Source organism: Serinus canaria, chromosome 6, assembly GCF_022539315.1.
Source record: "Serinus canaria isolate serCan28SL12 chromosome 6, serCan2020, whole genome shotgun sequence".
Classification (NCBI taxonomy): Eukaryota; Metazoa; Chordata; class Aves; order Passeriformes; family Fringillidae; genus Serinus; species Serinus canaria.
Window position 1 is genome coordinate 30,638,947 of NC_066320.1, and position 14,535 is coordinate 30,653,481.

Consider the following 14,535-nt stretch of genomic DNA (forward strand, 5'->3'; position numbering starts at 1 on the left):
TTCTGAAACTGGATATTGTGGGAAATGAGTGGAAAATGAGAACATGAATATAAATAGTGGAGACTCAGCTGGGGAAGGCAATAAGTTATAAGAGTTTAAATCTGTCATTAGGTGAAGCTGATTAGGTTTAGGTCTGTCAGGAGGATGAAGAGTTGTGCCATCTGTAACAACAGTGAGCAGCTTAGGGAACTTTATCTCCACCAACCACCAGGGATCACCAGGACCACTTCCCACCAGCACAGCATTAGATCATCTTCTAAAAAAGCCACTGCCACAAAGGCAAACATCAAACCTGGTCTGGAGGGGGATAATGCAGTTCAGGCACCATTTGTTGTCACCAGGTCATCATAAATACATGGAAGAGTGGCTGTAACTGACTCCTCTCAATCTTGTTTTGCAATTCTCATTAGTTGAATCAAAGGAATCAGGGGAAAAACAGGTTTATAATTTATATTTAGCATAAACATTAATTAATTACTTTAGTTTTAACATGTTAACAGGTATGAAACGATGGTAATGTCTGTAAGGAAGCATTCTTATTAGTATGCAATTATTATCCTTTGGAAAAAAGCACATAAATTTATTTTAGCCTTACTGTTGGGTTGTTGTTTTGGGTTTGTTGTTGTTTTTTTTTTTATGGATGATGTTAGTCTGCACAAAACTGTTCTTGGCTGACCTTGCAAGTAAACCTGAGGAAACACTTTGGTCCTGATTTTCCTTGAAATCTGATGGAGTCTTTTTGTGCAGGGTTAGATCATACTTAGAAAAGTCCCTAATCCAGGGAATATTCCATGTCAAATATAATCTCTTCTTTTAGAACACTCATGCCAAATCAAACCAGTAATCATCTTCATTCTGTATCATTATTTGAGGGCTGAACACCAGCTGTACTTTCCTGCTTAGCCCAGGATTACACAACATATTAACAGCCTGATCACTCAACTCCCCTGTGCCTTAATTTCTGCTTTTCTAAAATGTCAGCAGCATTCTCCTGCTCTGTGAGTCCGTGAGGAACTTGCACAAGTAATCCAACTAAATGCTTGGAGCACACCTAAGTGTTGTGTTTACTAAATTTAACTTTTTTAAGGTGCAGAAGACTGAAGAAACTCAACAAATTTTGTTTCAAAGTAAATATTTTTTTCATCCAAACTCGGGAATCTTTGTAAACAACTTATCAGCACTATCTTGACTACAGTTTCAGAGGTCAGTGACTCAGTTCCCAGAGTTAGCCCTGCAAAAACCTAATACACTTGCTTGGACTGGAATATGAAATCCAACCCCTGTCTGGCCATTAACAAGTTGTCTTGGTGTGCAGCTCTCCTGAGAGGTTTAATTTCACAGCCTGCTCTCACTACTGACAAAACACAGCATTTCTGGTGTAAGAGTATTGACAACTGCAAAATATTCAATAGCTGAATTTTATCTAATTTATTCTTACTCAGTGATCTAGCAGCTATCACAAAATTATTAAAAACAGCCTCAGGCTACATGGCCTCTAACTGAGGATGAAGGATATAATCTGCATAAGATATATACCATTTATAGATATGGAATATTTAATATATGCATGTGTATATGTGTGTGACTGTGTGGTAGGTGGCTGTGTACCTGTGTTGTGTCAGCAGAAAGAAAACCAGTAAACATCCTGAGGAGAGTCTCTGAGTGCTGGAGGCTTTCCAGGAGCCTGAGAAGTGTTCTCCTCTCCTGGGATATCTGTGTGGGCATGGAGGGTGTGTGAGCACAAAGCCCAGAAAGCAGCTGCAACCTGCCAAGCCTGACATGTCAACACACACCTCAGGCCAGGAAAGTGGGAGATTAAATCCTGCTGCCATCCACTGTTAGGGAGAGACAGTGGCTGGCAGCTGGTTCAGACCCCAAAGCTAAAGCAGAAGGAGCAGGAAGGAACCCCTTCCCCCTGCTCTGCCTCTTCCCTGCCTTCCCATCAGCTCTCAGAAAACCAGTGCCTGTGGCAACTCTGCTCTGCCTTGTATTCCCACTGAGTCTCCTGGAGAAAGGGAGGAGAAAAAAGGGAATGCATGAACAGAAGAAACAGGTAAACTCAGAAGGGAAAGCAAGAAAAGTAATTTGAAGGAGGAAGGACCTGAAAAGAAGCAAGAAGGGGCTGGGAACACAAATCATGTGAGGAGCAACTGAGGGAGCTGGGGGTGCTCAGCCTGGAGAAAAGGAGACTCAGGGGTGCTCTCATCACTCTCACAGCTCCTGAAAGGTGCCTGTGCTCAGCTGGGGCTGGGCTCTGTCTCCAGGCAGCACTGACACAGCCAGAGCACACAGCCCCAAGGATATTAGGAATTATTATTTTTTGGATATTAGGAATTATTATTATTTTTTATGGAAATGGTGATAAAGTTCTGGAATGGCTGCCTGGGGAGGTGGTGGAGTCCCCATCCCTCGGTTTGTTTAACAAAGCCTGGATGTGGCACTGGGTGCCAGGGTTCAGCTGAGCTGTTGGGGCTGAGTTGGACTCCATGATCTTGAAGGTTTCTTCCAACCCAGAAATTCTGTGAATTCTGTGAAAGAAATAATTCATCCTGTGATGCATTCTTCCCAGGCCCTACATGAGCCTCTAGACATGTTAAACCAGCTGATCCCCACCTTGTTTCTCCTGTGACTCACATAGTGTGGATTTTTATCTCCCCAAGTTGTGTCCTACCATTCCCACTGCTGAGACTGGATCAGAGCAGAGAGCAGGTTCTAAAAATCCTCCTCTCACATCAGACATCCCACCACTACTTCCAGAATTTTCCCCCAAACAGAGGACATGTTGTTCCTGCCTCAGCTGGGAGGTTTAGAGACAGAAATTCTTCACTTTGACTGAATGACTGTTTGCATTTAGAGTGTGAAAACACATGTAAACTTTGTCAGGTGGGCTATGGAACTGATTTATACAGTCATATATGGCTCATAATACAAGTCTGGGGACATATAGTTGATAAATCATAATTAGCTGTTTGTAAAAGGCCAGCAGTAATAATAAGGAAATATTTTGCAATCCTGCACAGACTGACCAGGTGAGCTCTGTAGGTCAGCCTCCTCCATAGCTCCCAAGCCCTATCAGCTGGTGCTGGTGTTCAGAACTTCAATAGGAATCTGTGTCCAGCTCTCCATAGCTGGAATGTGCATGTGGGCATGGAGAGAGACTGTACAGGGCTGTGTTTTGTCTGAATCCACAGCCTCCCCACTGACTGAAGTGCTGCATATGGAATCTGCTGAAAAACTGCTGGTATAAATGTGGCTTGGAAAGAGAAATGTTCCAATACTTGGATATTCTTATTTGGATCATATATATTTTATGAAAAACTCTTGGCATCACTTTAAGGACTAAGCCCTATGCAGTTCTTTTGACATCTGCAACCAGTGCAGCAGAAGGGAATGTACGTGACCTGAAAACATTTAATGCTCAATGCACAAGGGAAAGGTATTTTGATCCACAGATGTAGGCACTGAGCACCATTTTAGGGACCCTGAGGTAGCCATGACATCCTCATGGGATTAGCAGATAAACCACAAAATTATCTGAGACCCATGTCTTCCAGAAAGGCAGTTAGGGGATGAGTAGAATACAACAGAATCACACTTAAGATTCCCATAATCACTTTTATTTATCTTTGCTTGAAACTATATAGTATTAGCAAAGTTCTGTTAAGAGCTGCAATGATAGACTTTCTTTTTTTCAGCTGGGAAAATATTACTAGATGGAAAGTAAACCAAAATTATTTAGCCCCCCATGTTTCCTTAGGAAGGGCACCTCCTGATGGAGGGTCCAATAGCATTAACTCAAATTCCAGCAGGCTCTGGTAACTGCAGCATGCTGAGGAAGCCAGTGCTGACATCCTAGTCCTGCCACTTGGCCAGCTTTTTAACCTTGGGCAAATCCATTAACCTCCAAAGAAATATGTGTCTTCTCCTGCACTTTTGTGCCATAAAACATAACTAACATCGGAAGGATGCAGGAGTGCCCTGAAGTGCCACATGGGGCTGATTAGAAGCAATGGAAGTATGTCACCAACTGGATTTTTCCAGGCCAGGTTGAATCAGGTTTCAATCATCCTGATTGAAAATTAGCCAGAAATGGGAAGAATTTTTAACTTTCATAACCTGTTTTTTAAAGCATGCTTTCATGTCTTAGTGGCAGGTACTCAGCATGCCTGCTTCTTTTCTTTCACACTTGTACATGAAGTGGGGCACATCAGCCAAGGCTGGGCTGTATCCTCTGCTGTCCTCTGAATCTCAGTCCTACATGGGCTCAGTGATGTGATCTCCATAGGCAGTCTGGTTTTCTTGGGGGAAGGGCACGAAAACACAATTTCACAACTCTCCCAAAAATCCAGCTCAGCTTTCCAAGCGTTGCCAAGCGATCTCACGGCTTCACAGCAGATCCAGCTGCTGATGTTACCAAGCAACGTCCTCCCATCAAGTTGTGCACTTGAAAACCATTACTTGTTTATTAATTCTCATGGTGGGCCAGGGTTTCCCCCCAGATCTTGGTATTTGCTCTTCTAGAATTTGTGAGAAAGCAAAAGACAAAAGACTGTCGTAGGTCAGTCATTCTTGCAGATCTCTGTGATCTTGTTGGAATATGAAGAAATTGGGAATGGTTTTGCACTATTACATCAAGATTGGAGAAGAGTAAAATTCTGAACACCCTCCCTTTCTTCTCTTGCCTATGGGGAACAGCTGGTGTGTGATAGTGATTCAGCAGAACTTTGCAATGTTTTATATGTACCAACAATCATGTGAACGTAAGGTCACATGATTGTTGGTACATATAAAACATTTGGTCATAAATTTGCAGTATTTGTACCATAAAGTAAAATGACCTCACACTGAATTGTCTTCTACAAATACCTAAGGCAGCATGTCTTCAATATACAAGAAACTAACATGTCTGTGTAGTATGGTTGGTAAGTGTACCCTATACTGTATATACTGGGATTAAATTTGATCACTCATGACAAATTATTTGGATCTTACTGAAATAATAACTTATTAACCCACTACACTGCTTACCTTTTAAGTGTGAGCTGTATTCTCCCCTAGTTTAAGTCTTCCAGTCCTCCTGGGTTCAATCCTGTTTTGATCAAGAAAAGACAGTCTCTCCCTGGATGAGCATGAAGAGTGGATGAGGAACCTCAGGGGAAATTCCACACAACAGTAAAGCAGCCCAGTGGGAGTACTTCTTCCCCCTATAATAAAAATCAAAGAGAAATAGAGACAGCAGAGCATGGGGAATTCTCTCAGAGCTGGTGGTTTACAGTTCAGACTGGAGCAGAGCAGATCAGCCTCTTGCAGTGAAGAAGGGCTGCATGGGATAGCTGGGATAGGAGTGAATTAGTGAATCCTAATTTAGACATGAGAGTGGGTCAGGAAACCGACCCAAAGCTGCAGTGGCAGTGCTGTCAGCTGCTGTAGGCTCACAGGTCAGAGCACAGGGTGGCTCTGTTGGTTGCTCTCATTTCCAGGGCTCACAGCTCTGGCACCAGCGCAGGAGTTGCCTGGGTGGCTTTGCAAACCTTACACAACTTAGCCAAAGAGAGGGATTCTGCTTTGCATGCATGTTGATAAAAACACACAATCAGAAATCATCATCTGCAGATTACTGAAGGTTGTTTTTCCCCAAAGTTTCTGCCAGATAATTGTTTTGCAAGGCAGCTTCTTCACTTTCACTTTGTGGCATTTTCTGGCCATAGCTTAGACATGGAATAGCCCCAAATGTGAGTTCAGTTTGTTTTGATGAAGAAATAATGCAGCTAGCAGAAGTGAGGATGTATTACCAGGCTTGTGTTTTCCTGAGCTCCCACAGGATCCCTGCTCTTAAATTCATGGCAGAGAGCCTAAACAAAAAACATTGCATAATTTGTTGTCTATAAGACAACCAATTGTGCAATGCCCCCCTCTTTGGTTTTAAGAAAGAACACACTAAAATTTTGAATTTATGAACTTCAGATTTACTGGATTCTGATCTGGGCTGGGGAGACCAGAGAATGTTGGATCATCAATGTCATAAAAAAAGATTTAAAAGGCAGGGCTATTCATGTAGCCCTTGATCTTGCAACTGTGCATTCCATCTCATAACAGGCTTTATGTTCCCAAGTCAGGAGTTTATAGACCAAGATTTTGTGGAAAAAAACTCAGCAGACAGCCCTGTGAAATCCTGCCCTTTAGCCATGTCAGGGATGACTTCTCCATGCTGCACTCAGCAATGCTGCCTCACACTCCTGCAGGTGCAATAAACCCACAGTGCACCATTCCTTTGGTTTGTGGCCCCAAAAAGCACCACTGGTGTTTACAGAAACTCATTAATCCCTTGGAGTTGCCACTAATGAGAAATATCTGTCTTTGGTTACCAGCTGTGTTTCTGAGCACCCCTTTGTGGAAGCATTTCTGCTTTTGTGGAAGCCTTGCTGGAATGGACAATCAGGGTTAATAATAACAATTAGCTCGCCCATAAACCAGTACTTCTTGCAACATCACATTTCAAAGGGTTTTTGTCACGTCTCCACCCTTCAGGATGATTAAATGGGAAATGATTTCACCATAACCTGAACAGGCACATCAACATTTGCTAGCAGGTATTTCTGACAGCTTTCAAGGGTAATATGAGAAAATGAAGGATGAGCTTAAACACATAAACAAACCTGGACACAAAATGCAGAACAGATTTTTTTTTCCCCCAATTACTAAATTTCCCTTGAAAACAACCAATAACTCCAGTGTGTTATTGACACAGTTTCACTGAACCATTTTTTGCAAGAAGCACTGCTTATACCACATGCCAAGAAACGGTAGAAGTGAAATATGTCTGACCCAAAATTGATGTTCTCTGGGGTTGCTTTTGTGAAAAACTGGATTTCTGGCAGGCAGAGAGGCTCAGCAGCCTGGCAGGAGCAGGGGGAGGCCGGGCTCAGGAGGTGTAACTTGTTTTCCTTCTCGCCTGGGGTGGAGGCAAGTTGGTTGTTGAGCAGGTTATGAAGGTGGGTCCCGGAGAGAAAGCCTACATTTCATGAGTCTGAGGAGAAGTAGGAGGAAAATCAGGTGAAAACTGGTGAGGTGAAGATGGAAGGAATGGTTTGAAGACACGCTCTAAAAGCGTTGGCAAAGCCAAAGGGGCCAGAGAAATCCTGGAATGTAAGTGCAACCTTAAACACCCTCTTGTTTGCTTTCAGGGCAGCAGTTGTTCAGCTCAAAAAGCCATGCCAGATAATAATGACTTTGGAGTGGTGCAGCTCAAAAGTCTCTGCAGGCTGAACAGACCAATTTTGGTACCACTGTGCTGTTTCTGAGATATGTAGTGTTCAAATAATTTCAATAATGACATGTAAATTGTGAAAGATACTGTAGAAAGATGATGAATATTATCTTTTGGTTAAGCTATGTTTATTTAATGGATGGATTTTTAGCATGTTTGTAATGTTTATTTGAAAGTCTATACATATGATAAAGCACTTTAGTTTGTAACCTAAGTAATGCTTGTGCATTGAATGATTTAGAAATAATGTATGCAAAAAGGATTACAGTAACACTGTAATCTAAAAAATGATCTTAGCACTCTGCAATGTAATTCACACTTTAATACTGTTATTGCTTGTTTCATTATTGGAGAATCTGTAATGTCTTTATTTCCTATTTATGACGTTTATCTTCATTATTAAGCAGATGGCAATGTGAGAATTGTGTGAAAATTGTGAAATTTCATGCTCTAGGGAAAGAAAAGTGTGGGTAGACAATATGATACGATGTGTTAGTGGAGATTTTTGACAGCTGGCACTTCTGCTGTGCTCTTGTCATTTTCTGCTTTGATTCCTGTGCATTTTAATTTAAAAACTGTAAAAAAGGTATTGTTATCTTTCAACTCAATATTAGAACTTTGGCCTCTATTAGCAGCTGCTGTCCTTAACAGTCAGCATGGCTGAGCTGGTGCAGAAATATTGACAGTATATCATGCACTGGAGTGAATTTTCTCTGAAATAAATAGGACAACATTATGACATACATTGGCTAATCTATTGAAGAACTTGAGCAGCAAAATCTGCATTTTGCACAGTTGATATACGAGACCCCACCCCAATGAACTAAGCAACTCCGTGGGGATTTGGGAGGGTTTCATTCATTCCCCAGTTTTTGTTATTGCTGCAAGTGCTTGTGAGGGGACAATCTGAATTTTAAGGTGTTTTCACATGATGTCTGTAGGGACAGAAAAACATCTGGGAAGAGAAAAGCTCGGCAGGTCAGGGAACAGAAATGCCACAATATTCACTCTTGAAGAATTGTGCTGGCTGTTGAGGGAAGCACATGGCTATAGTGGAGTTATTCTTTCCCTCCTGAGAATGCTTTATTATATCAATACACACTTAAAATATTATAATCTTAATGTGTTGTCTTGGAACATTTCACTGGGCTGAGCCTGAGAAGATTTGTGTGTGTACATATGGAGTACTTCATACTTGGGGAGTAGTGGTTCTGAAAATGTTACATCCAGTCTTCAGCATAGCTCAGAACAGTTCTAAAACAGTTCTAAAACTGTTTAAAACAGGAGAGGATTTGGCAGCAATCTCAGCAGATAAAACCTCACGTTGCCAATTAATCACTGAAAGTGCAATCCTGGCCCCAGTGATTTCAACAGGAGCAAGTTCAAGCACTGCTGTATCCCCTGAAGACAATCAAGTTTAAACAGAACACAGCTCAAGAGCACAGCACCAAACTTCCCTCTCCCCAAGCCTCCTGTGAAGAAAAATACTATTTCAAGTTTTAAAAAATGTACTGTAGTAATAAGTAACAACATTCCTTAAAAGCTTGTATGGTTTCCTTGGGGTTCAAAGTGCAATCTCCCTTTTACAGCCTAACTTTAATGGAGTTTTTCTTGACACACACTACAGAGTAATCCCAAATTCTTTGGGGAAAAAAAAACTGAAGAGACTGTAATAATGTATAATTTTCACTTATTCAGTAATACAATAAATACAATGAATTTCAATGCATGAGCTCCCAAATAAAGTATCTAGGACAAGAATGTAAGTGAATCTCTGGTGGGGACTTTTACTATTGAGTATCCTTAAAAAAAAAAAAAAAATAGAAATCAACAATGTCTGGGGAGACACTTAACTCTAGAACTGCTCAGAAATTTTTTTGAAATTGAATAATTAGAACTGAACTAGTATAAAACCAACAGTAATTATGTATTAATAATTATTATTAATACATAATTAATAATATTAATAATAATAATAATTATTATGTATTAATAATACCCAGAGTATTATTATCTGCCTTAAAAGGCAGATCCTTTTAAGTCTTAAGGAGGTGTTCAGAACACAACATTGTAACAGAATAATGCCTAAGAAAAGCAGGGAATGATGCCAGTGATCAGGAGGAAAAAAAATCTATTTACTGTTTCTCTGAGTGCTTTGATTGAATATGATTTGTCACAGGGATATTCAGGTTTAACAGCACGGTTCTGACAATGTGAGCAGGCAGCTTGGTCCAGGGATTTCAAGTAATAAAAATGGTGTGAATACAGTTAAAACAGCAAGGTTTTCCCATGGGCTGTCCATCCAAAGTGACTTGGGCAAGGAAAATATCTTTTTTTGGCATGTTCAAATGTCATGGGATAATCCAGAGTAACAAAGCTGAATTCCAAGGACTGTCTTTCCAGAAGACAGCAGAGAGACATGAGGAAATAAAAGCATTAAGAGTTCTTTTTCCCTCTATTTGTGACTTAGAATCATTGTAAGGCTCAATGTCAGAAAGGGCAGCTGGCTGGGTGGCTGAAATGACAGCCCTTCACAATTTCCAGGGGTTTTTGTTGTTTTATTTTGGTTTGGGGTTTTTCTTACAGGCCATTAAGAGCTTTTTCTTTTCTTCCAGTGGTCTTTCCTTAATTGCTGTGTGATCCTGGACATCAGAGTTGAGATGGGCAATGAGAACAGCAGTGCAGAGAATGAGGTGGGTGTGACAGGGCAATTGTTCTTCCTCCCCTCCTAGCCTAGAGCAAACCTTTCAGAAACTGCTTCCACAGGCCACTTACCCCATATTTATCTTCTGCTCCCCATTACACTCATATTTAAGTGTCATTAATGGTAATTGAAAGCAACTTGGTGTGGTTTTTTTCCTTTGGCAGTGACAGTGCTCCAAAGCATCAGGGCACGGTTTGGGCAGTGCAGCAGTTACTGACATTTAGGAGTTACTACTGGGAAAATAATCACAGCAAATATTCCCTTATATTGCCTCCCCATTTCACATTTAGGGAAGCTTTTACCCTCAAAAAGCAACATCAGATTCAGGACTGGGATTCACAACTGGAGTCATGAACCCACAAATGACCACTGTCTCTCTTCTCTGCTTCTGTGACCTAATTGCCACCTGACTATCAGCAAATTGACACGGTGTAGGGTTTTTATGGGATGTAGGTGCTAGTAAAGGAAGACTAATTCTGTTAGCAGGGCTGGCTCATCCCAGCACTCCAACCTGGGGCACCCCAGGCATCAGGCACATCCCTGGGCAGAGGGAAGGGCCCAGGGTGGCAGTCAGGGGCAGGACCAGTGCCCCATGGCATCACAGGGGATGACACCCCTGGGGAGGCTGAAATGGGGTTCTGAGCCATGGACAGGCCCTGGGAGCTGGGCAGTGCCTGTGGTGGCCTCAGAGCCCTGGCACACAGCAGCTCCTCCTTGCTCAGAAATGACCTTGCACTGTCTGTGTCCCCATCAGGGACTTTGCACCTGTGTTCCCAGGGAGTGCTGTCAATGCATGGTGGTGTTTGGTGGTTTAGGTTTAGATTTTCAAAAGGAAGGCAGTGAAATACTCTGGCTACTGGTGTACAATTACAATAGAAGTTACTATGCTGATACAAGTTTAATTCATTAATTTCAACAATTAAAACACTGGTATATATTTTATCCTCTCCTCTTCCATATGTTGTGGTAGCTGCTAAAATGCATGAGGATTAATTTTGCTTCCACTTCAGGTATCAGCAGATCTGCTGCACCTCCTGCATTGCAAAGTGGAGCCTCTCAAGACAATCAGTATTACAGCTATTACAGATTTTTTCATGAATAATTTTTAGAAGAAAAATCTTCCATAGTTTGTGGTTATTCTTACCAAGTTTTATTGTTAGCCCAAGATTTGGTCCCAGCTTTCCTCAAGGTTTGGGAAGAGGGGAATGTCCTAATTTCTATAACTATGAGAATTTCTTCTCCATAATGTACAGCTTGCACTCAGGAAGCTTTTGGAAGTCAAATGTATTTGTTCAGGAGTCATCCTGAGGCTGAGAAGACTTCACTTAAAAACGACTGAATTTATCAAGACCTGTAGTAAAAAACCTTTTCTAAAAGGAAAGGAAGCTTCTGGTCTCCTTTTCAGACTGTAAAAATCAAAACAAAAGACAACCCAACGCCTTCCAAAGCAAAACAAAATATGCTAAGAATCCAAATTATTTTAAAAACCACTGTTAACAGAGGGATAACGAGAAGTAGCAACAAAACCTAAATATTTTGATTTTCAGTCAGAAATTCCCCAGTGTCAATAAACCCATCCTTACACCACCAAGCCAAGGAGCACAGCAGGTAGTGGGTGATGAAACTGGTTTGCATGGTTTGCATTCAAAATGTTAGCACCAGGCTTGGCTGCTCCTTTACTTCTGCATCTGCTTCTGGCTTTTGGCTTTTGTGACACTTACTGCACATTTGCAAGGCAGATACATTTAAGTTTTCAGCAAGTTGTAAAAAAAAAAAAAAAAAAAAATCTGGTTTCTTTTACCTTTTTTTCTTTAGTAGCAATCAATGCTTTAGAGAAGCAGCCTGTACTTGACCCCCTTTGCTGGCTGCCTCTTCTTCCAACCCTAACACCACTGAAATAGCTCAGTTGGGGTTGTTCCTCTGCTCAGAACCAGTTGGTCTGAGTTGTTTTTATTTATGTGTTTATCAGAGAACACCCCTGCACGGCTCATGCTCTCAGTGAGTCATTTGGAGGCCTCACACATGGTTTGCATTAAAGCTGGGAGAGCCTGTGCTAAGTTTAGAACTCATTTAATGAGTGGGAAGATCTGTGGAATAAATGTGCTACTAGGAAGATTGTAGTAGACACTTGGAGAAAAAGTAAATACCCAATCTGTCTTGTAGGGAGCAGCCTCTGAGGAGAACATCAGCTAAATTTAGTGACAATGAACAAAGAAAATGCTTGGGTAAAGCAAGGCTGGGGCCAGCAGTGTGTTTAACAGAGTGATTTCACATACACTGATACTAACCATGCTCGGTTTTGCTGTGAAGCACACCAAGTCCAAACTGCTGAGAGATTTTAGGATTGTGCCCTGCCCTGTTGCAGTGGCACAGCTGAATGAAATATAAGCTGTTTTTATAATGCATTTACCTTGAACAGTGAAACCCCAAATGAAGAGAAAGGTCTTTAAAGTGAAAAAGAAACATTCTGGAAGAACAGATACTTTGACCCAGTTTGATGCTTGAGATCCAGCCTTTAGCAGGCCAAATGCAGGTGAAGCAATGGAGGTGCTCTTAATGGGAAGTACTGCAGTTTAGGGAGCTGTAGAAGGTCTCAGCTGTTGTGCTGCCCATCAAACAGATCTTTCTTAATCCACCCAAAAGAACTGGGTGTCATGGAGGAATGACACTGTCTTCTTTTCCTTGACTTTTCTGGACAGCCAAATGCCCAAAAAAACCCATCCACATGGCCTTAATGAAAAGAAAACCCTCACTTGCACAGAGGCTGATGTAACTGCACTTCCTCAGCACCTCTGGACAGTCTGGACTCAGGTGCCAGCTCATAAAGCCACACTTAGAAGTGAGACCAAGCTGAGCAGGAGCAACAAATCTGCTCCCTAAAATGTCAGATGCAGTCAGGCACATGGTCAGTGGGATGCAGAGTGATCCCAGATGTGTCCCAGCCTCATCCATGCTGCTCCAGGGGTTGTGCAGAGAGCTCAGGGACAGCTCCCAAAGGGACTGCATGTTACAGGATTATTATTGACTTCCCTGACTGTATTTTATCTTTATTTTTACTACTATGATGCCATTACCAGAGCAATTTTCCTCTTACTTTAAAGAGGTGGGTGGAAGATGTTAAAAACAGAAAGAGTTCTTTAGAACTGGAGACATGAGCATAAAATTTTGTGAAGCTTGAATAGGCTGGATTTTCTAATATGAAATACTTTTAACTCAGGGTTTTAATTCTTGCCACTCAGAGTTCTGAAGAGGAGAACTGTCATATTCCACAGCCTTTCTCACGACTACAGAAATGTAAAAGTCATCAAGTAATTTTAATGCTCTTTGAAGGTGAAAACTGCTGCTGAATTGAAGTTCTAGTAATGCATCTCCTGCCCCAGAGTTGAAGAGGGAATTTCAAAGTCAGTTAGACATAAGTTATTTCTACATATTTTGCTTTATCCTTTCTTCCTCTTGGTTTTCTGAAATAAGCAAAAAAGCGAACAAAGCTGGTTATTCCACATCTCTATTATTGTTCATTTCTCTTTAAACAGAGATCTTAATGTGTGGTTATCTTTTTGTTCCTGTTTTCTGCTGTGAAATGTGTAAGACAGGCAACACTTGCCAGAGGGGCCACAACTTCTCAGGAGTCTGGAGCTGTCTGGAGTTGTCCTGCTGTGATCCTGCTCGGATTTCTCCACTTATTTCCTAGAACAAATCTGACTGCTGAGCATCCTGCAGCTAATATTCTGCATTATTACTTTTCCCATCTTTCAGCTGGTTTCAGTCTCTCTGAACTGGTGGCTCTGGTTAATTGCTGGGATAATTAATCTCCCTTCAGACCCTGGTGCTGCAGGAGTCAGCAGAGGATGCTGGGCTCAGCAGCAGCTCTGTCCCAGCATTCAGCCTCCAATCCCACAGATGGGAACTGGGCAAACCCCTCTGAGCTCTGGGGCTCAACCTGGGTGTTTACATACTTTTTGAACAGTGCAGTAACATCTGTATACATTCCATTGTTCATGGTCAGCTGGGAACAAAAAACTCATTCCCAATTTTCTGCACAGAAATTTTGCCTGGAGCATTTTCATGTGATTCTCTGTTACCCTGCAAGGGCTCCTCTCTGGGTTTGTTGTGTCCACTGGGATTCAAAACTTTTACTCCCTGAATTATGATTCTCTTTCATTTTTCCTTCCATTTTTTCCTTCCATTTTTTCCTTCCATTTTTCCTTCCATTTTTCCTTCCATTTCACTGCCTATCAGGATGTTGCTGTCAATTGGTTACAGTCTGTTCCTGATATTACACAGTCATGACAGACCTCCAGCCACCACTTTAATTAATTAAGCCTTACTTCCAGTGGTAATTACTGCTAGTCCATTATTCCATAATGAATAATGTCAAGTATTTCTCTGAGTTTACTCAAAAAGAACATTCTATGTTTTCAGAGAATTCTATGTCCTTTTATGCAAATGCAGCAAATTCTGGGACGCTTCTCACTGCAATGAATAATTATTATTCACATTATTATTTACATCTTTCCTGTGATTGAAGGAGAGGGGATGAAAGAAGAAGATTCAAAGTGGTGGC

General features: G+C 41.4%; 1 protein-coding gene across 10 annotated transcripts in view; it reads left to right on the forward strand.

Annotated features, from left to right (window-relative positions):
* Positions 1-6,919: 6,919 nt before the first annotated feature.
* Positions 6,920-14,535, forward strand: part of TACC2 (transforming acidic coiled-coil containing protein 2) — a 118,456-nt gene continuing 110,840 nt past the window's right edge. For 3 of the 10 annotated variants that reach the window (XM_050975952.1, XM_018910553.3, XM_050975953.1), the window contains exons 1-2: positions 6,952-7,146; positions 9,883-9,960. In XM_050975952.1, coding sequence (XP_050831909.1) covers positions 9,928-9,960 — 33 coding nt within the window. In that variant the 5' untranslated portion in view covers positions 6,952-7,146; positions 9,883-9,927. Of the gene's footprint in view, positions 7,147-9,882; positions 9,961-14,535 lie in introns of all 10 variants that reach the window. The other 7 variants (XM_050975955.1, XM_018910554.3, XM_050975956.1 and 4 more) reach the window with 5 other exon arrangements.